The 27,946-nt window shown below is 50.2% G+C and overlaps 1 protein-coding gene across 1 annotated transcript in view; it reads right to left on the reverse strand.

The window, feature by feature from the left end:
- Positions 1-12,420: 12,420 nt before the first annotated feature.
- Positions 12,421-27,946, reverse strand: part of HJV (hemojuvelin BMP co-receptor) — a 21,676-nt gene continuing 6,150 nt past the window's right edge. The window contains exons 2-4 of the mRNA XM_026656249.2: positions 18,080-18,239; positions 15,943-16,445; positions 12,421-14,737 (exon numbers count right to left, since the gene is read on the reverse strand). Of these exons, the coding sequence (XP_026512034.1) occupies positions 14,117-14,737; positions 15,943-16,445; positions 18,080-18,173 (1,218 nt within the window). The 5' untranslated portion in view covers positions 18,174-18,239 and the 3' untranslated portion in view covers positions 12,421-14,116. The remainder of the gene's footprint in view (positions 14,738-15,942; positions 16,446-18,079; positions 18,240-27,946) is intronic.

The following is a 27,946-nucleotide window of genomic DNA, read 5'->3' on the forward strand; positions in this document are numbered from 1 at the left end:
GGGGGGGGGGGCAATTCCACCTCTACACCTCCCCTCACACTGACTATGGAGGGTTAGTTCCACAGTCCCCCAGCACCTCCTCCAACACTGACCATGGGGGGGGGGGGAGGGAAGCAATTCTACAGCCCCCTGACACCACTCCCAACATTGATCATGGCAACCCCCAACACCTCCCCGACACTGATCATGGGGGCCAGTTCCACAGCCCCCCAGCAGCTCCCCACACACTGTTGGGGGCAATTCAACAGTCCCCCTATACCTCCTCTCACATACTGACTACACAGCTTCATAGTCACAGATCATAATTGAGGGTGGGGAGATCTCAGCCTCTCCTAACCCTTCTATTGACTATACTTGGGGGCTGCTCCTTTACCAAATCCCCCCATTTCCCAAAGAGCCGTCCCAAGTTCCAAAATGTACTAGCCCCACAGCCCCGAGCTCACCCCCATTGATTATACTGGGGTCATCACTACACACAGATTTCCCCTCAGGAAAAAAAAATCCTCATTTAGCCACATTGAGAATGTTTAAGAGTTGCACAAATTCCACCCCCTCCTCTGACTGTATTAAAAGACATCACATGCAATGGGGCTGACTGCTTGTAATACAGGAAACAGGGTGACTGGGTGAAAAAATAGGAAACAAAGCTGATTTTTCAGGGGCTCAATGTCACAGCTTTTATTCTGGGTGACAAGCCGTGCGTGGGGATCATAGCACCTCGTCCTTTGCAGAGTTGATGGTTGGAAAACAGGTTTATTGTCAGATCAAGTGCTGGCTCCCTGAAGAATCTGACTTCTGGGATATTAGACACCAAATAAGCAGCATCCCCACTCCTCATTTCCCTCTTATTGACCAGACTGGGGGGCAGCTTCGCACACCTCACCCTCCTGAGTGTTTGGGGAGCGGGTGGATCTTTGCACAAAACCACTCACTGACTATTCTGGGTATATTTCTACACAGCAGCCCTCAAGTTATCTTTTAGTCATGTTGTCAGGCATTCACCCCATCCCTGACCAACTGTGGTCCATTTTGGCATAGTTTAAAAGCTGTTTCTCTAGATCAGTGTTTCTCAACGACCAGTCCGTGGACTGGCGCTGGTCCCTGAGATCTCCCTGACATAATTTAGGAAGCCAGCAAGCCGGTTCCTGGTATCAAAAGGGTTGAGAAACGCTGCTCTAGATCAATACAATTTTCATGCAGACAAAGCTGTAAACCAGGGGTGGCCAACCTGAGCCTGAGAAGGAGCCAGAATTTACCAATGTACATTGCCAAAGAGCCTTAGTAATTTGTCAGCAGCCCCCCATCAGCTCCCCCCCCTCCCGCCCCAGTGCCTCCCGGCAGCCCCACAGATCAGCGCCTGCCACAGTCAGCTGTTTCACAGTGTGCAGGAGGCTGGGGGTGAGGGGGGGAGTGAGGGCATGGCAGGCTCTGGGGAAGGGGCAGGAGCCTTGGGGGAAGGGGTGGAGTGGGGTCAGGACCTGGGGCAGAGCCAGGGGTTGAGCAGTGAGCACCACTGGCACATTGGAAAGTTAGCACCTGTCGCTCCAGCCCCGGAGTCTGCACCTAGTCAAGGAGCCGCATATTAACTTCTGAAGAGCCGCATGCGACTCCGGAGCCACAGGTTGGCCACTCCTGCTGTAAACAATGTCGTTAACCAGCTACAAGAAGATTTTCTAAAGGACGGGGGAATAGGGAAATCAGAGACTCTCTTCCTCTTGCTTCTAAAACCTCTGCCCCCCCAACTGGGGAAAGGGACGTGTCCCCAGTATAGTCACTTCCCTTCGCTGTCCTTCGCCCCGAAATGGGGACTGGGAGTGGTATGTGTGTTTGTAGAAACTATGCCCATGTACATTTTCAGACTAGAATTTGGCTTGTGTATCCCACCTCAAGTCAATTGTTCCTCACCAAGTAGGATATAAACTGATTATCTGCTGGATCGAAGAAGGAATTTCCTTGCTATGAGAGAGCAATGGGGAAAAGGAGCGCTGGCCGCCTAGGAGTGAAATGAAGGAGCTGCATCTTTTTCTGGGACATCTGCCATCAGCTAGTGTTCGATATGTGGTACTAGTTTAGATACACCACTCGTTGGTTTTGTGGATACAGACTAACACAACTACCCCTCTGATACCACTAGTCTATTCTAATGTGGTAGGCGGAGGGACGCTGGGCTAAAGTGAGACATTGATTTAGTCTAATTTGGCAGGAGGTGGAATACCAGATTAGATTGACCACTTGTCTGTTCTGTGTGGCAGAAGATGGGATACTGGATTAGCTGAGTGCAGTTCCTTATCAGAACATCTTGCATTCCTTTAGGAGGAGCGTTAAATCCTGCCTCTCTGGTTCCCTTCAGTGCATGTGTCTCCTGAAGGATTATATTCCCTCTGGCTGTACCGCCCTGGCCTGTTCCAAGTTGCAGCCCGTTGCTGTTTTCTCTCAGCCGGTGATAACACACATTCCACGGATGTCTCAGAACATTTATCCCTGGGCCAGGCAGCCTGCCAGAGCTGTGATCCAAGGCACATTCCAAAAATTGAATCCTATTCCTCCCTCTCTCCCTGGCAGGCTGCCTTTGGCCTTTGCCTCCCTGACTTGCTGAAAATGCCTCACTTCCATCCTGCAGGGGGACTGTGATGTCCTCAGGAGGGGACTAGATTATGAGTGATTCCACATGGGGGGCATAGTAAAACTTCTGGGGCAACATGCCAGATTAGATGACAAGGGGGATTTGGAAATACTTTTTTTGGTTTTTAAGGAGGGGATTTTTGTTCGTAAAACAAAATCTTTAGTTTGTCACATCACTTTCAAAGAGAAGATGCCAGAGATGAGCACCACTGAACTGTTGTCTCCGTCTGCCTGACCACTTCAGCAGCTCTCAAAGGTCGTTCCTTAAAGCCTTGTCTGCTCTGTGCTTTGCTACTTGAACTGGTTTCAAACATGGTTCAGGCTAACTCAGCTCAAACGACAAACTGTGTTTAAACCAAATTTACAAACCGTCTTCTAGTCTTGATCCCTTTTGCCCTTGGCGATCTGAATTTCCTCTGTACCAAAGATCTGATGCACTGGAGAGTCTTGGTAAGCATCTTTATTTCCTGGCCTAAGTTACTTGACATGGATCCCGGTAACAAAAAGTTCTCTCTCTGTCACATGGCAGGAGTCACTTATTCTAGTGTGTCCTTTGTTGCTTGCTCATCCATCCCAAAACGGATGATACAACTCCAGTCTCTGAAGGGTGCTGGTTGCAGGCTGCTGTTGCCATGGGTAAAACTCCAAGGTGGAGTTATTTACACAAGATGTACTTTAGCCATATATGGTTTCCTCCATAAAGTACAGAGACACAATTTCAAACCATTCACAATAGCCCTACCAAACGGGACTTGACTGTCACACAAAGGCTTGACTGTTACGTTGCCCACTCCTGCACTGTTATTGCAAAAGCTGTTTCCGCTGGTGAGGGTGGGAGCTGATTAAGAGAAGCCTGGAAGAAAGAACTGTATTTTCAGAGCCTAAGCAGGGGGCTGTGGTTTGAAAGTCCTCCTGAATGGCCACTCCTATCCCCTGTTTTGCTCCTTTCTGCTCATATCTGATCAGGGTTCTCTGTGTTCATCACCCAAATCCTATAAGAATCAGTGGCCAGTGGAAACACTCTTCTGCAACAATGGGGTAAAGGAACACTGGCTGCCTACGTTCAAAATTGAGCAGAGAATGGGGTGTTTCATTTTACCTTCCAAAAGGAAGTGAAATGTTTCTAAATTTAAAAAATGGATGAAGATTTTAGGGGTCAGGGAAACTGGTAATGAGCCATGGGACCTTATACCATGTAGGTCCCTATTTCAAATCCAGCCCAGGTTGGTAGTGACTGGAAATGGTTGCCATCTGATAGATCTTCAGGGATCTATGTGACATGAGTTTGGTGGGTCCCAGTTCAGTTCCTAACAGAGGTTAGGTGACCTCATCACAGGTATCCTCTGAAAGATTCTCATGGTGCTTATCAATCTGGTGCATAGATTTCAACTTCTCTGCCACATAGTGGAACCTATCTCTCCCTGATTGTCCCAGCAGCACAGGGTAAGCGCTTACATTGATCCAGTTTGGAGGTCCCAGATTGCAAGCTCTTGGCATGAATGCAATTCACAAAGACTTTCTAGCTGATGGATTATTGAGTTAATTGGCCAAGACCATAACGGGGTTCAAAAGGGAGCTAGGTAGATTCATGGAGGATAGGTCCATCAATGGCTATTAGCCAGGATGGGCAGGAATGGTGTCCCTAGCCTCTGTTTGCCAGAAGCTGGGAATGAGCGACAGGGGATGGATCACTTGATGATTCCCTGTTCTGTTCATTCCCTCTGGGGCACCTGGCACTGGCCACTGTCGGAAGACAGGATACTGGGCTAGATGGACCCTTGGTCTGACCCAGTAGAGCCATTCTTATGTTCTTCTCCATATCCTTCCCAGATAGGGCTTTTATAATGAGTTGAGTAGGAGCCAGAGCTGGTTACACCCAAGTGGTCTGTGACTGGGGTCGAATCCAACCATGTATACACAAAAATAGATGTAATTTTAGAGTTTGTGAAAGGTCACATCACCAGTACCCATACCAAGCAGTGAGAACTAGCTCCATACCCACGGAATGCCTTGTGGGGAGAGAGGGCTGGATTTCATTGGTTGGGCTAGTAGAGACTGACTTCTTCTGGACACATGCAGTATGACACCACATGCTTCCAGCCCGGAAATTTGGTGCCTGCCTAGTTTGGTGCCATCCACCTACTCAGCTAGCAGTCGTGCCTTGCAATGTTATTGGGTTTTTTTTAACCTCATTGCCCAATTACTTTGTGAAACCAACCCAAGGGGCCAGCTCTGCCTTTGGCAACAGTTGGACTGCGTACTATTACTACTGCTACTATTACTAAATAATAAAAGAAGAAGCTCTTATATAGCAAAAGATTGACTGACTGGCAAGAGCCATTTCCCCAGCGGCCATCCCTTCCCTCAGTGCTGGGTCTGCCATTTGTAAGTCCTCAAACAAGAATGGGACCCCTCGTTGCTGGAGGCAGCAGGAAAGCGTTTATTCCATGTCTCCTCGGCAACCCAGGTTACCATGAGAACATCGAACCCCTCCCCCTTTCTCCTCGGCTTCCTGTAGACTAGTGAGTCCAATTCAAGGTCGCAGTCCTTATCTTGGGGGATGCTCAGTGGGCCCAGCATATTTAAAGGAGACTGAAAGATCCCGGATGGGGACTGTGGTTGACAACTCCCCTTCTCAGGCCCAGTGGAACTTTCTATCATCAGGGTGAAACTCTGCTTTGCAGGAGACAGAGCTTCCTCAGGGGCTGGTCCTCGACGGTGGAATAAACTCCCATGGGGACTAAAGACCGTCACAAAACTCCCCATCTTCTGCTCCAAGTGCACTTATTCAACCTGCCTTTGCTAATATCAACACAGAGCTGTGTTGACATAAAAACCCAATAACAGCTCCCTTTCCCGTTCCCCCCCCAAGAAAACCAGCAACCAAAAAGAAACCCTACCAAACCCACTCTCATACAATTCTCCCAGAGGGCTGAAGATGAGAGAGAGAATGAATTACATAGGACAGATGTTAGTCACGCCAGTCAATGCCTGGCTGCGAGGTGCTCAGATACTACAGTGATGAGGGTGATATAAGAACCCCTCCAGGATAGAATAGAGTCCACTGCCAGAGAGGACCATCAGGGTTGGGCTGTGAGTATCCGAGTTGGTTGATCCTGCTTCCAGCGTGTGTGTGATAAATTAATGGAGATATCCCATCTCCTAGAACTGGAAGGGACCTTGAAAAAGGTCATCGAGTCCAGCCCCCTGCCTTCACTAGCAGGACCAAGTACTGATTTTGTCCCAGATCCCTAAGTGGCCCCTTCAAGGATTGAACTTACAACCCTGGGTTTAGCAGGCCAATGCTCAAACCACTGATGATGCCTCCCACCCTACTCTGAGAGCTAGCAGAGGAACCCAGGCTCAGGCACTGACAGTTCTAACCTCCTGGTGAATGTGGTGATTGGGGTCAGATGAAGAGCTTGTTTCTCTCCTGGAGGAAGAATTGGGGATGAAATGTCCCCTCCTCTTCCCATGGTATAATATTGCATAAATATTACAAAGCATCAAACTAGGTAGACTGGTCCTGTACGGTAGCCCTTCCTATCCATACATCTCAATGTGCTTTACAAAGATAGATGAGCAGCATTATCCTCATTTTACAGAAGAGGAAGCTGAGGTGCAGAGAGGGGCAGCAACTTAATCCACATCACACAGCAAGTCCCTGTCAGAGCTGGGACTTGAACCCACAGCTTCTCGGCTCTAGTTCAGTGCCCAGCAGCCACACAGCACAGTGTCTCAGTAGATGAGCTCTTGATGGGTGTGCATCATTGGGGTCTCTGAATTGTATTGGGGGCCATTTCTCAAGTGTCTATTCTTTGCCCACCCGCGGAGTTAATTAACAAAGAGGAGTATTTCTCCATGGTGCTGCCTGTACTACATGCCACAACTGGTGATGGACACAGGTCAGGGATGCATTGTGCTCCTACTTTGAGACTAAGGCATGAGAGTGAAAAATGTATAGATCTTTGTGTAGGGATTTCATGATGCTTTTGGTAGGGAAATACATACATTAGGCCAGTAGTTCTCAATCAGGGGTATGCGTACCCCTGGGGGTACACAGAGGTCTTCCAGGGGGTACATCAACTCATCTAGATATTTGCCTAGTTTTACAACAGGCTACATAAAAAGCACTCGCAAACTTAGTACAAACTAAAATTTCATACAGACTTGTTTCTACTGCTCTGTATACTATACACTGAAATGTAAGTACAAGATTTATATTCCAATCGATTTATTTTATCAGTATATGGCAGGGCCGCCCGGGGGGGGGCAAGAGGGGCAATTTTCCCCAGGCCCCCACGAGAATATAGTATTCTATAGTATTGCAACTTTTTTTATGGAAGGGGCCCCCCAAATTGCTTTGCCCCAGGCCCCCTGAATCCTCTGGGCGGCCCTGGTATATGGTAAAAATGAGAACGTCAGCAATTTGTCAGTACTAGTGCGCTGAGACACTTTTGTATTTTTATGTCTGATTTTCGTAAGCAAAGTCATTTTTAAGTGAGGTGAAACTTGGGGTACGCAAGACAAATCAGACTCCTGAGAAGGGTACGGTAGTCTTAGGAGCAAGGAGCAAGACTGGGTATCAACCCAGATTCCCTTTGTGCTATTGACAGCTGGCTCTTATTTCTGAGGGTGCACAGACATCTAGAGGCCTCTCTAGGAACAGCACTGAGCCACAGAAATGATTCTTCACTCCTTTGCCTGTCTTGACGGGTGTCTAAGAAGTGATTTTGGACCCGTACACGAAGGGTTCAAGACCGCGCTAGCTACAGCCACATTTAAACCCAGCTGGCGCGAGCACATTTCTAGCATGCTGAGCCCTGTTGATAGGATTTATTTTTTAAGGTGTGTGAGGCTCTCAAACTCGGTGCTGACTATGATGGGGTTCTAAGAAGGAGAAGGGAATGGCTTTAAGAAATTGTGCAAACCAGGTTCCAGCTGACTGTGTGGCCTAGAGAAATCTGGGTTCCCTCTCCAGTTCCGCTATTTAGGCTGCCGGCGTGACCTTGGCCATGTCACTTCACCTCTCTCTGCCTTGACTCCCCCCTCTGTAAAATGGAAATTTTGACTGTGATGGGGTATCTACTTCACACTGGCACTAAAGGGAGAGCTTAATTAAAGCACTTGGAGGCTGGGCCAGGCCTGATTCAAGATGAGTCCCAGCTGGGAGAGGAGCTGAGTCGTTAGTTTGAAGAGAAGAGGGCTGGAGCAGACAAGGTTAGTAGGGAGAGTGGGAAGAACTCAGCAGCCATTTTCTAGTAGGTGGCAGAGAGACAGGTATGACCTGCTGGAGAAGGTTGATGGAACTGGCCAAAGCTGGGGAATCCTGCTGGGTAGAAGGCTCAGGTGGGGCCCCAAGATAGAGGGGAAGAAGCTGAATCCAAGAGCAGGGGTCCTGGCTGCAGGGGCCATGGAACAATTTGTATAGTGGGGGTGCTGAGAGCCATTGAACCAAACTGTTATCCATGTACATAATGGAAACCACTTCAATCCAGGGGGTGCTGCACCACCCCTTGTTCCAGCACCTATGCCTGGACATGCTCAGCGGGGGAGGACTCACTGGCAGAGGGGCCTGGCATATGGAATGCTGCAGGGGGCTGGCTCACTGGAGCCCTGATGCGAGAGTCGCTGTGGACTGGGGACACAGGCAAGGGCAGGACCTGACTGTCTAGGTAGAAGCTCTGGGTGGCTTTGCTCAGCACAAGAGCCTGGAAAGGGGCTTGGGAGAAATGCCACGGTAGGAAGGAGTCCTGCGGAGGTAGCAGCAAGAAGTTGGATGGAGCAGACCTTGGCTGCTGGTTAAAGGGTCTGTGGGCTTGACCCGCTGTGGTGGGGCGGCCCAGGTTCCCTTACAGCCACGGCAGAAGGTGGTGCAAAGCCTCCCCGAGGGAAAGGGATGAGGACAATTCAGAGCCTACGGAGAAGGGTGTAAGGACTCCTGGGGCCAGGATCAGGGCCTGAAGACCTGTCGAGGTCTTGGAATTATTATTTGGACTTTGGTTTGTTGCCCCCTTCTGTTACCCTGGAAGGGGTGGGACTAAATCACAACCTGGCCAGAAGGCTGCGTCATGAGAAGTGGCAAACCGAGGCCGGAGTCAGTGAAGCGGTGGTGCTGGAAGAGAGCCATCTAAACCACCCCGAGCTGGGAGATGGGCGTGCCAGTGGTGAGTCCACCCTTTTACAAATACATGTATGTCCTTGCTGAAATACTGTCCTTGCTGAAACTTTTCCTATGAAAAATGCTGAGATAAGAGCCAGGTATTTAATTTAACCTCAGCATCCAGTTTTATCCTGCATAGATTCTGTTTAGCTAATGCCACACGGTTATTGGTTTCCCATATATTTATGGGACACATTTAATGCTGGGGGCACCCCTCTGAACATTTGGGAAAATCTGGATCTGAATTCTGTATTTTGGGGCCTGTCTCTAGTTAATACCACATGCTACAGCATTGGCTGCAGCACATGTGAAGTCAGGCAAGCCTGTGTGTTACAGGTAGCTTCAGTGCACCTTCAGCGCCAGTGTTAAACTTTTCAGATTGACTTCTGAGTTGGAGGGCTCTATTTTGGGGTTTCCAGTTGGAGACACCTTGGCCCCAATTTTCATGGCCAAGTACATTGCATCTGAAGTCACTAGGAGCTGGAGATAGTGAATACCTCTGAAAATCAGCCCCTTTGACGTTGTATAATAGCTAATGCTAATGGAAATTCTGGAAGGGAAGTTAAACTCAATGATGCCGGGTTTAAGACAATCTCTAATTTTTAGGGATCAGGAGGAGAATTGATGTAGGGGGACAGATTATCTGATTGTGGGGTTCTCTGAAGCATCTGTTGTTGACCATGGTTGGAGTCAGGGAATTGGACTAGATGGACCTTGGGTCCGATCCGGTCTGCCACTTCCTATGTTCCTATGTCTCAAGTCGGGCGTCCCAAAACGGAGGCTGCCCAGAGTTTGTGGCCACTTTGGAAAACATTGGCCCATGCTCCTGATGTCCTCTCATGCAACATATCTAGGAAACCAAGAGCTTGATCCAAAGCTCATTGACATCGATGGCAGGGCTCTCCTTGACTTCAGGGGGTTTGGATCAAGGACTCGGCGCAGCTTCTGACTGCGGCGTGAAATCTGCAAGCAGTGGAGAGGTCTCTTCTCCTCTGGTTACTGACTCAGACTTGTCACTGTAGGAGCTGGTGCTGCTTCCCTTGAAATCGGTGGGAGCGCTGACATACGAGCAGGCCTGAAGAGTCCAGTCCATTGGTTCCCTCCCTCTTGGTATGACTGCACTTCGCTATGTTCCTGTAGTATCCTCCCATCACCCAGTTCCTCTCCTCCTCCCGTGTAAAATCCTGCTGCTGGGATCGGCTCCTTGACCCAGTTCATTCCTTCCCCTCTTCAATTGCTTCCTGAAAGCTCCCACTTGTCCTGTGGGGCCTATCAACCACAGCTGTTCCCATGACGTAATGTTAAAAGGGAACAACCCCAACAAACACAATCATGAATGTGAGGTGGTCTTCTCTGTGCCTATACTGGGCCTAGCACATCAGGGCCCTGCTGCCTGACCCAGACCTCTGGGTGCTACTGTCATACAAATGAATACTAATAACTAACAAGATGCGTGCCCTTCATCACCACTCAGTCACTTGCTCCTGTGGTATCCCTTCCCCTTTTGTTTGCCTGTTTAGATGGCTTTGACATGGAAAACACATGGGGGTTTTTGTTGGTCGTTCAACTGCATACCGTATTTTGGTGCTATGCAGATGATAACTTCCCAATTGTATGCTGCATTGGAGAGAGAGAATTCCTAATAGTTAGAGCAGGTGAATGAGGGTCAGGACTCCCTGAGTTCTGTGTTGTATGCTGGGAGAGATTGTGGGCTAGTGGGTAGATCAGTGGACCAGGACTCCTGGGTTCTATTACCTGCTGTGGGAGGCAGATTGTGACCGAGGGGTCAGGACTCCTGGGTTTGATTCTCAGCAATGCCACTAACTCCCTGGCTAGCTTTAGGCAGGTCACTTCACCTTGATTTTTACCTCTGTGGAATGGGGGTGAAATTTGCTCACCTCTGAGAGATGTGGGGTGGAAGGCTTAAATACCTGCTTTGGATGAATGATGCCATGTAAATGTGAAGTGCACAATTAAGATGTGACAGGGCGAGGTGATGGCCCCCAATACCACCCCTCTGCCTCTCCCCGCTGAAGATCAGCTCTAAACTGGGTGATAATTGGCAGGCGTACCGTATTTTGGAGTGTATTTTAGTACTATGATTGAAAGCTCACTGAAATAAAAGGAAATGCTCTCTCCCCCCCCCTTCCCCCAGTCAACTACAGTAGCCTTTGAATCAGTGCTATTTCTTATCAAAGAGTGACATCTGCTGGTAAAGTAACAGGCCAAAGATCAGGTCTCAGAAAATGGTTCAATACAGCTAGGATGACCAGATAGCAAGAGTGAAAAATCGGGACAGGGGGTGGGGGATAATAGGTACCTATATAAGAAAAAGTCCCCAAAATCAGGACTGTCCCTATAAAATCAGGATATCTGGTCACCCTAAATACAGCAGAGGTAAATGAAACCAGATCAAGGCACTGGGCGCTGGTGGGCAAGTACTTTGTGCCATCTGGACGTTTGATTGCTCTGTAGTTTGTCTCAGGCAGGGAGGGAAAGGTTGAGATACGCAGGATTGGCACTGGATAGTACTTGGATGAGAGTCTCACAAAGCCAGGGGGCTGCAGACCGGGGCAGTATTGGTGCAGTAGCTGGTGCATGGTGTATTCCCTCTCAGTACAGAGCCAATGCCTCAGCGCAGTGCTAAGGGACGCAGAGTGGGCCAGAGTCTCTGGCACTACTCCCTTGCCATGCCCATATGCCAAGGGCAGCACAGGGTTGCCTCTGCATGGGTCGCCGTTCCCAGAGGGCCATTCTACCCCATTATGCCACTGGAGAGGTGCAAAGAGGCCAGAGTTGGGAACCAGATTCCACTAGGTCTGTAGGAGCCAAGATGTTAAACTGAGGACCTGATCACCCGGGGTCACTAAAAGAGCCATTACCCCTTTCCCCAGTAATAGGTTCATTAGCTGCTGTATCCGAGCTCAAATTCTGCTGGGTAATTATATTCTGCATCCCTAAAACTGCCCCTGGCACTTCACTTAGATACTGTGTTGTTCTTTGTTTCCTGGCAGTTGGGCAGCATTGCTGTGTGCTGTTAAACAGCTGCTGCATTCCATTCCAGAGGTGGATGCATTTTAATAATGGGTGAAGTAAATTCCGTATCTATAGGGACCTAATTGGGCTGGGTCACAGTAGCCCAGTGAAAGGTGTTCCAGAATCTAAATGTTCATTTTAAATAAATAAAATAAGTTTCTGGCCCTTATATTTGCAAAGAGAACCTTGAAAATGTCAACCATTGCAGGAATGCCTGCCTGCATCTGCAGAGAGCCTGAAACAACAGCTCCAAGGCGTGAAGGGCCTCATCCATTTCTGAGGCATGTTAACACTGGCGCCTCATTCTGATGTTGAGTGTTTTACTGGGGGCAAGGAAGAAGAGCAATGATCATGTTATGAAGATCCACACAATCTATTGCAAGTGGTGTCCCCATTTTGGTATCACAAGTGGGCGGAGCTTGGTTGTAGGTGGAGTGTGAGAGTATCCACTGCTATTCCCTCCCACCCCCAATGCCCTGTGTGTATATTTAGATCATGAAGTGCTTTGGAATGAAAGGAGCGATGGGGTGGAATACAAGATATAATTATCTTCACCTGTTGCACGCCAACCAGGGAAATAAGAGACAGATGACAGGAAATGAGGACTTCAAAAATAGACACCTTTAATGTCAAACGTTCATGGATCAATGATGCCAATGTACAAGAAACAGAGAAACGCTTATAGTAGACACCACATGGGGGACAGTGTGTGAGGGAGAAGTACTTTAGAAGCTCCCTAGACTATACCTTTTACTGTGACTTTGATCAGAGCAAGGAAAAAGCAGGACTAGACAAATAAACCAAAGATGGCTTGAAACATGAGCCATAAAAATGAACCTTCTTTTTACGGTTTGATAAGCCTTCCCTCACACTATTTTAAAAAATTCTTTCATGCAACAATGTTTGCAAATCCTACCAGACTTCCCCCCCAATGACTGTTCTCTTGTACAAATGCCATCTTTGTAGGATCAAAACTCTGTCATTCCTTTCACAGTTCAGCAGGACAAGAATTGCAAAGTTGTTTAGCGGATGAATCCTCTCTTTTATTTTTATTTTTAAAAAAGCCTTTGTATATGGAAAATATTTGTTAACAAATAGAACTCTATACACTTCTCTTAAAACCTCAAATATATTAAACATTTAACTTCAGTCTCACGGCAATATTTATGTACATTCCTTAATATTTTACCTAGTCACGGCTGCAATCTGATAGCTTTGGCCTTTGCTGCTTCTGGGGTTTATCACATTACTAATCTTACTCTTGAAATCAAGCCAGTGGTCTTGGTTGGGTTTTTGTGGGGCTATGAGAGACAGAATAACAGATTAAAGCTTGGGCTAAAAAAGGGGGAAATTAGATGGATTTTTCTCTATACTGTATTGTTGAAACTCAACACTGGTCCAAAGTCTGGGACTTGCTATATTCAGTCGTAGATTAGTGCCAAAAAGAGAAATTGCAACGCTTAGATGACAATTTTAAAGTGAAACTTCAGAGATTTGACATTTTGCAGACAGATGGGCTACAAGTTAGCAGTATACCAATAGTCTAAACAATGAGATTACAGGAGAAAATATTTGTTCCTAGCCCAAGTGGTTCAAGGAATCTCAAACCTTGAACAAGACATGCTGGTTACCATCTTGCTGCTTTCTACTTCATTCCAATGTAGTTTCCACAGCAGCGCTCACAAGAATGTCTGAAGCTACAAATCAACAAGTTTTGCCATCCAAAAGCTTTGACCCCAACCTGGATTCCATCATTTCTAACTCTAGCAGGTTCCTGAGCAAGAGTCTGCTACAACTATGTTGGAACTGAAGTGCATGTTGGGTAGAGAAAAAGCAAGATAGGTAATTTGCAGGACCCCTTCTTGTGTGCCTACAACAAGCTTGGCAGAAGCTCAGAGGATTCACACTCCGGGTTTCAGAAAAAAAGAGAGACAATAGAAGGTAAGTCCCTGCATGGCTTTTTCCCATGTGGCAGCAGATTCTCCACTTTTATTTAAAAAAAAAAAAATAAATAAAAATCAGAACCCACGATGGGAAAATTCCACTAACATTCAGGAGCAGAACAAAACTCAACTAATCCAGTCCGCAGCGTGTTTGAGAATGGGAAGCATGAGCTGTTATTTCCAGGCCTTTTTTCGAAAACCAGGGCCTTTCGCCAGTTTGGTTCCACCCCCATGATAGCAGATTCTAGATAGAGCACCGCTTCCTTTCAGCTGATGTCCACCTCACTCCAGTCTGTATGTCACAGAGCAGCTACAGGTTCTTGTAGCCCGGGTACCTGATGGACAAGGAGTGTTAAAAGCGCAACTGAATAGCCAAGAGGTTAGAGGTGACGATGACAAGGAGGAAGGGTAAGGAGATGAGACGGCAGCCCGCCCCAGTCTGGAAGATGTGCAGTTTCTCAGCATCTGGGTGGAACATCTTTGCGTCCTCCAGAGCACCACGTGCGGCCAGGGTGAAATTGGCATCGCCCGAGGTTACCACATCAAAGACGCACGATTGGAAGTAGACGTCCTCCACCGGCAGCTTCTCCTTGCACAGCAGTCGCGCCGTCTCAGCGGCAATCCCAGTGTGGTGACATTCGCTGCGGGAGATGCGCTGGCTGGGCGGGCAGCCGCCCACACAGAGTTGCAGGTCCTGCTCTTCGGTGAAGGCCTGCGCCACCTCCTTGGCTGCCCGGATGGAGAAGGATAGCTGCCGGCCCGCCTGGCGCACGGCGATGGTGGTGCCGATGTAGGCAGCCCGGATCTCCACGTGCTGCCCGGGCGCCCGTTCCTGGATGGTTAGGCTGCTCCCCCCCGGCCTCTCGCCACCGTTCACCGAGCCATCCTCAAAGGCAGCCGGCAGGTTGTCTATTTCGGCCTGGTAGACCTTCTGGTCGATGCATTCCTTCATGTTCTTAAATATGATCGTGAGCTGCAGGGCAAAAAGAAAACAGCAAGGCTGGATCCACACCCCGGTCTAGTTCCGGTTAACTGTGGTGGGGAGAAGGGAAAGAGGAAGGGATTGTGACCCTCCTAGATATCTGTCAGGAGATCAAACAACCACCCTGCCCTTCCCATATTGATAGATGGGAGGCAGGTCAAGGTACAGAACTACTGGTCCAACATCCAGGGAACTGGATTGAGACTCGGGACTCCTGGGTTCTGTTCCTAGTTCTGCCACTCACCTGCTGCCGGACCTTGAGCAAACTGCTTCCCCTTCCACCCAATGTCCATTTGTCTTGGCTGTTTAGATTGTGAGCTCTTTTGGGGACTGGGAAACTGTGTCTGTCTGTGCACCACCCAGCGCAGTAGGGCCCTGCCCTTGGCTGACGTTGTAATAAGAGATCAGGAAGTTACCATGCGGCCCATCATCTTTCTTAGGACTCTTAGTACATCAGTGGTTCTCAAACGTTTGTTCCGGCGACCCCTTTCACACAGCAAGCTCTGTGTGCGACCCCCTCCCCATTATAAATTAAAACTACTTTTTTATATATTTAACACCATTATAAATGCTGGAGGTGAAGCAAGGTTTAGGGTGGAGGTTGACAGCTCGCGACCCCCCCGCCCCCATGTAATAACCTCGTGATCCCCTGAGGGGTCCTGACCCCCAGTTTGAGAACTCCTGCTGTACATCCAAATACAGGGTTTCCACTATACCAGGCTGGACCCATACCTGGAGCACCTCATAGGGCAGCGTGAGTCCCTCCCACTGTTCACCTGGCGACCGCTGAAAGGATGGTCTCTTGACCCCAAGTGTCACTCCCATTCCTAATTGCATAAGCCCCACCCTTAGGGCTGCCTACCATGCCCTATGTGGCACGTGAAAAGTCCCATTAGGAAAGTACTTAATGTACTTTTCTTAACGTCTCTGAATGCAATTTAAGGAGCTGGACGTTAAGGAGCAGGGACCAGCACCATGTGAGCAGCCAGGTGCAGATGGACAACCAGCAAGTGGTCCATGAACCACCGTTTGAGATCTGCTCCTCTAATCTATCCCGCCCCCTTCCCATGCCCAGCAGCAACTGGAGAGCATTTCTGTCATTGCATGAATGGTTCTTACATTTGATTCTGAGCCTCCATCCCTCTCGCACCGTGAATGCAACGGCAGCCGCCCAAAGCCCCAGGCTGTGACGTTACCTTGCCGGTGGCAGTCGCGTTGGAACTCTTTGCCACCGGGTAGCTAGTTGCCTGCACAAACAAGTAGTTATTGTCCAGGAGAGGCCAGGAGCCCTCCACGCGGCAGGTGTGGAACTCATCATGGAAGGTGCGGACGTGGGGGTCCCCGAAGGCCGCGCAGTGCTGGTAGGTGGGGGGCTGGCCATGCTTGTAGAGGAAGCTCTTCTCGTAGTTGCAGATGTCCAGGGACTCAAAGCTCTGGTGGTTGGGGGCCGGCGGGCGGGGCCGGGGCGGCGAGGTGGGGCCTTCCTTGGAGCAGTTGTGCTGGATCATGAGGTCCTCGATGCCGTGGACGGCAGAGTGGTAGACCAGGTCGCCCCGGCAGGTCCGGGCCGTCTTGCGGGTGCAGTGGGAGTAGGAGCGCAGGGCGTTGCAGTAAGCCACGTCCTTGTTGGAGCCGCGCAGGTTGAGGGTGGCGGCCACGTAGTCGGCGTTGCAGCGCAGGATCTTACACTGGCAGCAAGCGGGGGGGGGGGGGGGAGACAGAGCGTACGGCATCACGTCTGATGTCAGTGTTACACCGTTCCGCCAGCTCTGCTGAAAGGGGCTAATAGCTACCATCCAGGAGGCCTTGGATGCCAGGACAGCCGCAGACCTCGTTAAAGTCAATGGCTGTGCCAAGCACACTCTCTTTGTGCCTCACTGGAGGGAGCAATTAAACCCGTTTGTAATGACAGTGACCAACAATGGAGGGACACCCCCACCCAAGGTACATGGTGGGTCAGAGCTAAGGGCTTGTCTCCACTTACAGCATCGTTGTAGCACTTAGTGAAGACGCTACCTACACCAATAGGAGAGCTTCACAGTTACACTGACATAAGTTTGTAGTGTAGACCAAGCCTGAACCCTATGGGTCGAGGGGTTTCCCTGACTGCAAACACAGTGATTAGGATGTTAGGCTGCCACCAGTGCATGTTAGCGGCTGAAAGCCAGGAGAAGCAGTTGTGGTGTGAGCCTGAGGCTGTGTCTACACTAGAAACGCCACAGTGGCTGCAGTAAATCCACCTCTCCAAGAGGCGTTAGGTAGCTCGATGGAAGAATTTCTTGTGAGCTTCTTGGGCACAGGGCTCGCTGGAGGGGCAGACACGGGGATTTCTGAGCAAGAAAACTGCCAGCTGCTTCTTTCTCCTGTGCTCAAGGAACAAGGTGTGTGTGTGTGTGTGTGTGTGTGTGTGTGTGTGTGTGTATATATAGGTAAATAAACAAGATCACACCAAGAATCTCTCCACCTCCTATCTCAGGGTTGTTTCCATTAGGACGAGAAATCTGTAAGGGCCCAAGTCTTGGCTAACTGCTTGGGCTAAAGGGGGTAACAGAGTGTTCTAACATTCTATCCTCCCAGGCTGTATTACTACACTGCCTTAGAGATCCGTGAGTATGCGAGATCTCCCCAGATATGCAGGGCTGGGCCTGGTTGGGGTGGGAGACCGCGTAAGTAACCACTGGGGTACTGCACGAAACAGTGTTGGTAATTCAGTAGGGCCACTCTCCCCTGGCTCAGCACTGCCTCAGCACAGTGCGAGAGATGGCCCCGTATTCTCCGGCTGACCACCAGCACTGTGGCGTCCTCTTGGATCTGGAGTTTCCCCAAAGGCTAACGCTCGCACAAGTGAACGGAAAATGGGGCGCAGAGGTGCACTGGGCATTGCAAAATAAGCCAGATCTCAAGCATGTCCTGAGAGCAGGAAGGGAGCCGCTGGGCAAGGGACTGCAGGAGGGGGAAGATGTCGATGCTACAGATTCCCAGAGGGGCTGGAAGCAATCCCACACTAGTGAGGGGAAGGAGAAAGCCTAAGGGCAAAACCCTGGTCCTACTGAATTTGGGGGCAAAGCTCCCAAGATGACCCAGCAGGACCTTTTCATCGCTGATCACCTGTGCATCAGGGAAATGCTTCCGGGCCGTTGCTGTTTTTAATGATGCAATGAGCCATCCCACTCCTGCCACCACGTCGTCTTCGCGATGGGAACTGCCACCACGCTAGCAGATGCCCACCCCTCTATTTCAGCAACCCCCTGCCTTTGGCAGGTGCATGCTGCTCACATTCCCACGGCTGGCATGCAGCCGACCCCTGGCATCTCTGCATGTTCAGCTCCTTACCATGCCCGCAGAAGAGGAGGAGGAAGAGTGCTCGGAGGATGAAGCGGGTGCTTTCCAGTTGCTGTGGGCTCGTACTGCAGGCTGACTTCCCCATTCCAATCCATCCAGAGCCTCTGGGGATGAGGCACCCCCCGTTTCTTCTTTGCTTTCACCAGCTCCCCTGGAAGCAAAGCAGAGACAGGGATCTGGGCTAAATAAACTAACAGGAGCTGCTGGACAGGATGGCTCGGTGCCCTTCGCTTCACGCTTGAAATAGCCAGAATCCCTAGAGCCGCAGGTTCAAAATCCAGCAGGCTCAGCTACCCTCTTCATCTTTCCCACGGAGAGAGAGACATCTACAAGTTACTTTGTGCGACTCTTTCAGAAGACAGCTTAATAACAAGGTCCTGTCTGATGAGTGTGAACATTAGTGACCCTAATGAGATGGCACGTGCGATGGGTTTATCCTTGGTCCAAACTGCCTTCTCCTCCCCATCCCAGTGTTCTGTGCGCTAATGTTCTCTGATGTCCCACCCCAGAAGTGGCTGCATTTATATAGTTCGAAGTGCATTGGGATCCTTCGGCAGAAACTCGCCACTATCAAAGTGCGTGATGCAGTTGTCAAGTTGTATTGAAATTCGGATGTTTTCAAACAGAAATATGGTATCAAAGAGAATTACAGATATGGCGCGTGTGGCAAGAGAGGGCAGAAATGGGCTGGCTGCTATCTAGCATGCATTGGCTGGCATGCATTGAAGGGACTGGGGCTGAGAGGGGAATTCATTCTCCATAGTCCACTCAGTCCTTGACCTCTATGCCCAGATTAACCTCAACAGGCACCAAAACTGGGATGCTGACTTTTGTGGCGGGGACAGTGGGCTGCTGGAAAGTGGGCTGAGACCCACCAAACTCATTTCGTGTAGGCCACCAAAGCAGACAGCAGACAAGACTGGATCATTAGTGACTTGGGCTAGACTTAGTCACTCGGCTCCCAGTCGAAAGGGTAACTGCTCTATTATCAAGCCCCACTGGACACTGAGCCCAACCGTTTACTGCACCTCTTTCTCGCATCCAGAGGATCTGGATCTGCAGACAGCTGTTGGCAGCAGTCCCCTACGCGAGGTTCGGTACAGCCTGTGCCATTTTTGCTGGTGCACAGAGGAATGCGTTACTAACAGCTGTCAGCTGTGACTCCAGCTGGTGAAAAGCTCATTGTGAAAACAGAAGGAATGAAGCACAGAATCGTAGATTTTTTTTTTTTTTTTAAAGGCCAGAAGAGTCCACTATGATCAGCTAGTCTGAGCTCCTGCATAACCCAGGCCCGAGAACCTCACCCGGTAACTTCTGCATCAAGCCCATCGCTTTTGGTGGAGCTATAATGCATCTTTTAGAAAGAAAGGCATCCAGTCGTGATTTAAAGATCCCAAGCGATGGAGTATCCACCACGTCCCTGGGTACCATTATTCCAACGGCTAAATGACATGCAGGGATCTATTATGTAAGTTTCACTCCGTTGACCTCTACACTAAATTGACTCCACGTACGCATAAATAAGCGAGGTAGTATCCAGAACCAGGGGGACTTTCCAGATTCACAGCATCTCGGTCACACGCACACGTGGAAAATTAAGGGGAGAATTTCTCTAGAAACAAAGGGATTTTTCCCCCTCTCATTTTCCATTCAAATGGAAGCCCTGCAGGTTTGCACTGGTCTTACTTTGGAAAGAAGCTGGGTTTTAGGGGCTACTGGGGGTAGGAACCTGAAATGGATTATGCTGGCTGCCAATACAAAAATCTAGATACAGCAGATAGCGTTTATAGTCCTGCATTTATGTCTTTGAGTCTGACTTCACCGGGATTTCTCTCTCTCTCTCTCTCTCTCTGATGTGGAGGAACGCACCATGAACACCCTGCTAACAGTCTAACCATGTGTCTCATGCATTGGGCTGGGATACGGAACACTCTAAATTCCATGGGGGTGGAGGGCATGCACATGGTCTTTTAGCTAACAGCTAGACTCAAAGTTAGCAATTTCTCCACCCTGCTGCTAGATTTAAGGAACAGAGTGCAGGGTGCCGATCACTGGTGATCATATCTATGCATCTGTGGGACCGTCAGGAACTGGGATGTGCCAGTGTACTTGGGGTAGTGACAGGCACAGATACTACATGTGTAAATAAAGGGTCTTTTATTTTACTTGAGAGGTTCACACATTTAATTTTGACTGGCCCAGCTGCCTGTGGGAGTTTGAACTCCACTCCCTTCAGGGAGCAGCTCACACTGGCAGTATTTGCAAGTTCCTGAAAATGAAATAAAAGTTTCTGGGAAGGGAAGAGGATTCTGGAGACAATAGGGTCACAATTGCTCAATGGCAGGCCATTATTTGTGCTGGATGGACCATAGCCATGGCTAGAACGTTCCCACCCCCAGCTGGCTGTCCCAGGCATTTGCTGCCAGGAAAAATAAAGTTAGATTAATGGCTGGTGGGGAGGATGGGGGGGGGTGGGTGGGAGATTGGTTTGAATCTGGCCCAAGGAAAAAATAAAACAGCAACTCCTTGGCATTCATTAACAACATACGCTCTGTCCTTCTGGCCAACACCTGTCCTAGAGCAAGAACTATCTAATGCGATTGCAATGGAGGAGGGAGCTGCAGCCTCTGCAGGTCTGGAGCACGGGTATTCCCAGGATTAGATTTCTATAGGCTTATGCATACTGGTTCTGAAATCCTATTCTCAATAGGTTTTTATACCACGCTCATTGCCGTAGTATCTGCGCACCTTCCAGGAGGGCAGGAAGCAAGGTGACTACACGTCATTCCCGTGGGGTTTGTTCTCTCGCCCTCCCCCCAGCGGGAGAAGCATGTGCAGATACCCATCGCTGTGTGTTTGGATTAGAGACGGCCAGGTCCAAGAAATACGCCTTAAATGTGGAGCAGGAGAGGGGTGAGGTTTGTGATAGTCCTGGGTTGCTGAGGGAATTCATAGCACAATCTCAGACCATCCCCGGAGAAAGTTTTGTCTCCAGTCCTGGACATCTGTAGACTGATTCTAATGTCTATTTCTGGTCATTATGGGGTGCATGCACCTCCCTGTGAAGTCCTCATCACTCTGAGAATAGACAGTGGTTTACATCCATCAATCCCACAATTGTTTTATGTAGAGGCAGGTAGCATTTTCCCCTATTTTACAAATGGAGGAGGGGGGGAGACAGGCACAGAGAGGTGCATCAAGCCAACTGCAGAGTCAGGAATACAGAACCCAGCTCTCCCGAGTCCTGGCGTGGTACGCTAGCCGCACCCTCTCCTTTACTGCTCACGGAGAGCCGCAGGCCACACGCAGCATACAAGCACTGCAGCAGATTTTCCCCAGACACCGGATGGTGGAATCTCTCTACACTGCCACCACCACGCTGCTCCGCCAATGGGCCTGGACCCTGAGCGGGAAGGCACCGGGTGAGATGGGAGGCGGTCTTTAGGGAGTACAGTACAGGGGGGCCAGTACCTTTCCCAGCTCTAAGGAAAGCCGTCTAGAAGAGTCTGGTGGAATGATCACGCCTCTGATCAGGTATGAAAACTGAAGGGAAAAGATCCCTGCTCCCTACGCCTGACCTGGTGGTCTCTGAGCGATCACGGGGTTGATCGGCTACCGGGGGTTAAGATCTGCTTCACTGCCCCAGTTTTCCAACTGGGGCTCATCTATCGCCCCTACAAAAGCAGGTAGAAGTCTCTTTTAGGCACGCTTGTGCACACTCACACACTCACTCACTGCAACAGGATCCCTTCCTCCTAGGATGAGAGACAGGCAGAGCAGCAATATCCCAAGAGCAGATGGACCCTCTCAGTTCAGCAGCATTGGTCTAGCATCCAGACTCCTAATGGCTTGGGTCAGTCAGTGGGCTCTTACATGGTGGTCCTCTTGTCTCACAGCCCTAGGAACTGGCCCTGCCATCCCCCTGCCCTGTCCCATTAGAGACACTAACGCGGTCGCCTCCCTTTGTACCTCTGACACTCAGGACGAGTGCTGGGTCCGAAGGAATACGAGCCGATGGTTCATTCTCCTCTGCCTCCTTCACTCAACTTGTCCAGCCTTTTGCATTCGCTTTCTCCGGCTCTGCCTGTTGCAACTGCGCTTGAACTTTGGGGTGTTTGACTAAGCCGATAAACAACCCGGGAGCATCTGCCAGCTCCCTCTGGGTTCGCTGCAGGAGCTAATGATCAACCCAGCGCTGCCCACCAAAAAGTAGCCAACAGCCACATGATCAGCCCACGTGATGGGGCCCAGGTCTTGCCCTCACCCCTCCCCCAAGAACCTCCCAGTAAGGAAAGCTTCTGATTCATAGAGCTGAAGGCTGGAAGATCAGCTAGTGTGACATCCAGCGTATCACAGGTCACCCAGTTACCCCACGGTGGAGCCCAACAGGTTGCGTTAGGCTAAAGCATCTCGACATGGAGACTTTCAGAGATGGAGATGTGATCTCAAGACACGTGAAGTGAGACCATCTTGGCAGGACCTGGGGGCCCGTGAGAATCCAACAGAATGCACATGGAGTGGGTGGAGTCTAGTGGTCAGAGCAAGGGGGGGACTAGGAGCCAGGACTCTTGGGTTCTCTTCTCAGATCAGGGAAGGAATTGGGTCTAGTGGTTAGAGGACAGCGAGTGAGAGTTCTATTCCCATGTCTATTACTAATTTGCTGTGTGGCTTCAGGCTAATCACCTCCACTTCCCCAGCTACAAGAAGGGGATAAGAGACCTCACAGGGCATGTGAGGGTTAGCGTGTCTAGAAGAAAAGTGCTAGAAGAAGGGCAAAGATCTGTCCCCTCCAAACATCCTTCTCATCATATCAAGTAGCCAGGCTCAGAGGCCTGTGATCTCATGAAGAATGGAACTTAAGTAAGAGCACGGTAATAAAACACCAATGATTTGTATTCTGGTAACACCGAGACGCCCCAACCCTGACTGAGGCTCTGTGATGCTGGCTGTGGTGCAAACACACAGTAAGAACCAGGCCTTGCCATCAAGAGATGACTATGATCTTCTTCATGGCCTCCATGTTTCCTGGGTAAATTGTTCCACTAATAACCGAGCCTGCACTTTTTGGGGTGGTATGTTACCACCCCCCACCCCAGGTGTAATGCCCATAAACTGAACGTGAGAGAGAACGTTGCTGAATGCACCTGCTGCGTCTGCTCAAGGCGTTACTGGAATTTCGCTTTCAACGGCTGAGAGCAAGTTCTGATCTGACTCCAACCACTAAAGCACCATTGACTTCCACAGCATGATACTGGATTTATGCTGAGATCAGAATCCAGCCCCTGTCTCCAATGAGATTTGCAGAATCTATAAGCACATGAGAACTGGAGGGCATTTCATGTGCATGAGGAGGAGACTGCTCAAATTTGGGATGACCTGGAGGGAGTGTGGTCTAGTGGTTAGAGCAGGGGCAGGTTGGGGGGAGGGGGAGCAAAGACTCTGGTTTCTACTCCTTCCTCTGCCACAATGGTCAAACTGTGAGTTAAAGGCTTAATATCCAGGGGAACAGCCCTAGGCCATGAGTAGGAATGGTCTCCAGCCTCCTCATCCAAGTGTGAAGGCCAGCCTCCTCTTTGTCTAGGATTAAACCTCTGCATCTAGCCAGCCTTCCAAGTAATCCCCCAGGCCTCAGTTTTCCTTTCTGTAACCTGGGCATAAAGATACTGATCCAACTTTCTGGGAGGGGGGGCATGGGGAAACTTAACTCTGAGTTTATAAGGTGCTTTGAGATCTCTTTCTGAATAGTTCTCCAGGAGTGCCAAAGTGTTTACAGTGTGATGCTGCTAGCGCCGTTGTTCACGCCACCTCCCTATAATAGGCAACATCCAAGGTGCCCAGAGCAGAATGGCTGTAGCAAGGCAATGCCTGCATGCTGCGCTCGCCTCACAAAGCTGCCCAGCGCATGAACCATCAGAGAGAAGCCAGTGGCCGCCTTGTCCCCACTGCGACCATTTGCAGAGAAAACAGCTGGTTAATGTGTAGCTGGAGAGCTCCAGGCTGGTCCAGCTGTAAAAGGCCTGGAAGGCCTGGTGGAGGAGGAGATGGGGAGCGGAAGCTGACATCTGTCTCTCCCACCCCACCCAGCATTGGCAGAGGTTCAAGTAGTGTTAGGGATGAGGACCTGGGGAATACAGTGGACGAGAAGCTGGATATGAGTCAGCAGTGTGCCCTTGTTGTCAAGAAGGCCAACGGCATATTCGGCTGTATTAGTAGGAGCATTGCCAGCAGATCGAGGGAAATGATTATTCCCCTCTATTTGGCACTGGTGAGGCCACACCTGGAGTATTGTGTCCAGTTTTGGTCCCCCCACTACAGAAGGGATGTGGACAAATTGGAGAGAGTCCAGCGGAGGGCAACGAAAATGATTAGGGGGCTGGGGGAACTGGGGTTATTTAGTTTGCAGAAGAGAAGAGTGAGGGGGGATTTGATAGCAGCCTTCAAGTCCCTGACGGGGGGGGGGGGTCCAAAGAGGATGGAGCTCACCTGTTCTCAGTGGTGGCAGATGACAGAACAAGGAGCAATGGTCTCAAGTTGCAGTGGGGGAGGTCTAGGTTGGATATTAGGAAACACTAGTTCACTAGGAGAGTGGTGAAGCACTGGAATGGGTTACCTAGGGAGGTGGTGGAATCTCTATCCTTAGAGGTTTTTTTGACAAAGCCCTGGCTGGGATGATTTAGTTGGTGTTGGTCCTGCTTTGAGCAGGGGATTGGACTAGATGACCTCCTGAGGTCCCTTCTAACCCTAATATTCTATGAGGGGCAGCCAGCTAGCTAGACATGTCCATCCACATCCCACCCGTGGAAATCTCACCCACCTTTACCTACCTGCCCATTGGGTGGAAGGGTTCCATGGCTTCACAGGTGACGTGAGGAATCCGAGGTGAACCAGTGCTCAGATTCCACTGCCATGGGGCCATACGCAGGGCCGTCTTACTGGCTTCAGAGACTCGCATCCCGTGCACAATGTAAATGGGGCCCCCCCACTCCATTGCAGTAGGAAATAAAGAATCACTCTTTCCTTTCAAATTTTATTGAGAAGCAAAACACGACAGAGGGGTAACAGAAAGTTTTACGTGTATTCTGTTGATTTAAAAACGTCGCTTTCTTTAGCTCCGCTGTGGAACCGGATAAACTTTTATACACATCCCTGCTGGGGCCCTGGGCATGTGCCCAGTTTGCCTTTGCCTCAAGATGTCACTGGCACCTACATTGTCCACTTGGGCCAGATCTTCCGCAGACTCCCCCAGTTCCAGGGCTCTGATACACACCCCACACGCTCCCCCAAGGCCCCAGGAGATCAGCAGCTTTCACTAGATCTCATTCTCTCGACTCTTCTTTATAAGTCGCGGGAGAGATCGGCTTCACTTTCTCATCACACCCGTGTCCCCGCCTTGGTAAAGCCAGGCAGCCTTCGCTGGTGCAGGGCTCTGGCTGAGAGCACTGGAGCCGGGGACCAGACACACACACAAGGCTGGCCCTGCGGCTGCCTTCCCCACACAAAGTGCCCCTGGCCAAAGGCTCTGCTGGTCTACATGCCCATCTGCTTCCTCTTTCAGCAAGTGACAGAACTCTGACCACCCCCACGGCCCGCGCACCCACCCTTCCCTTTGTGCCCCACCCCCGCGGCATGTTCCCTCCCCTCCCACCTGAGCACAGACCCTCCCCACGAATCCACTGCTCCCCCATTTGTCACCACTGCAGCTCTGTACCACTTGCCCCTTCCTCCACCACCCTCACCCAGACCCTTCCTCCCCTCAGCCAGCCTTGCCCGCCCCACACAGCAGATCCCTTCCCTGCCTCCCTGCTGACATCCCCGGGCTTGCTTTGAGAATGGAAGGGGAAGCCGCAGCGCCGAGCTCTCAGCTCGCTAGTGAACCGCCCCCGCCCCCAGCTCATCCTAGGAAGCCCTGGGTATAATTCCGCCCCCCCTCCTCCCCAAGCAACCCGCTCCCAGCCAGTGCCAATACCAAGCATGGACAGAGCACGTTCTCTGGGAGACCAACAGGAGAGAGGAGATTTCCTATCAGGGTGACTTGATGGCCGTTCCCTCTCTCCCTCCCTCTGGAGAAAGCCCAAGCGTGCACTGGACCAGCTGCCCCACACTTCAGCTCTGACACAGATTCCTTTGGGCAAACCCCATGACCTCTGTCGCCGCTCCCCCCGCCCTGATGAGATTTTCCTAGCTCACAGGGCATAGGGTTTAATTAGCGAGGGTTAATAGCAAAACAGCCCTCCATGCAGGTCTGCTTTTCGAAGACCAGCCCAGTGTTCTTACCAGCCAAATATTTACGCCAGGCAGCAGCAAGAAGACTCCAGCCAGGCGGCCTGTGCCATCCACCTGGAGAGAGTCCTGGCTCTGCAGCGCTCATTCCCAGTCCCCGATGCGTGCTCCCCCGAGGGTCCGGTCCAGGAGACAGGCTCCGTCTCTGGCAGCGAAAGGGGCCATGCTGATTCCACGCACTCCACCACGGGGCCAGGATTCTTGATGTCTCTCCATCCCCCTCGTTGCCATTTTTCACGCAGCAGCTTCCCCCTCACCCCTCCCGTTTGCAAGACACGCCGAGCAGGGGACAGGCGTCGAAATAGATCGGACTAAATTTAGACCGACTACGACCCAGCCAAGAAAAACAAAGCACATGGTGCGGAGAGAGGAGCCCCCGAAATAGTTGCTAGCTCCCGGCGGGAGACAGGCAGCGCGCTACTAGGCAAGTTAGCTACCAAGCCTTTCAGGGATCCACCACTCTGCTCGCTAGGTCTAGCAGGCCACGTGTGCAAATGTCCCCGGGAGCACATGAACTTTCCGTGGCGAGGGTTAAAATTTGACATTCCCCTCCACCTCCCACCCTGGGCAATGCCATGAATCTGCCACACCCACCCTGCCCCCCAACTGGAGAGAGACAAGAGCTGGGATGTACTTATATGATCACAGAAATGTCGGGCTGGAAGGACCACCGAGAAGTCATCAAGTCCAGCCCCCTGCGCTTTAGGCAGGACCAAGTGAACCTAGATCAGGGGTAGGCAACCTATGGCACGCACGCAAGCTGATTCTCAGTGGCACTCACACTGCCCGGGTCCTGGCCACCGGTCCGGGGGGCTCTGCATTTTAATTTAATTTTAAATGAAGCTTCTTAAACATTTTAAAAAACGTATTTACTTTACAACTAAACTATTGTTCTATGTATATTATAGACTCATAGAAAGAGACCTAAAAACGTTAAAATGTATTACTGGCACTCGAAACCTTAAATTAGAGTGAATAAATGAAGACTCGGCACACCACTTCTGAAAGGTTGCCGATCCCTGATCTAGATAATCCCTGCGTTTGTCCAACCAGTTCTGAACAACTTCTAGTAATGGGGATTCCACAGCCTCCCCACCTTGGTCCAGCAGAGCTCCGATTTGTTGGCCTTTGGAGTGCAACACAATGCAATAATATAATAATAATAATAGCTCTTCTAAATGACTCTTCATCCATATATCTCAAAGCTCTTTACAAAGGAGGGGCAATAGCATTAGCCCCATTTTACTGGTGGGGAAACGGAGGCACAGGTAGGCAAAGTGACTTGCCAAAGGTCACCCAGCAGGGAAGTGGAAGAGAACACAGGGCTGCTGAATCCTAGATCAGTGGTGTATCTACTAGGCCCCAAGGGGTGTATATGGAGGGATTGACTAGCATATGGGTGGGTTGGTGAAAGGCACTTACTTAGAACTGGTTGGAAATCTGTCATTCATTTTTTGACCACCAAAAATGTTGTTTTCATAGAAATCAAACCTTTAGAAAAATGTGGTGACTTCAACCAAATTCCATTTAGAAAAAAAAAAAAAAATGAAACAAGGTGTTTTGATAATGTCAAAATTT

The sequence above is a fragment of the Terrapene carolina genome, unplaced genomic scaffold (genome assembly GCF_002925995.2).
Source record: "Terrapene carolina triunguis isolate 2854851 unplaced genomic scaffold, T_m_triunguis-2.0 Scaffold227, whole genome shotgun sequence".
Taxonomy (NCBI): domain Eukaryota; kingdom Metazoa; phylum Chordata; order Testudines; family Emydidae; genus Terrapene; species Terrapene triunguis.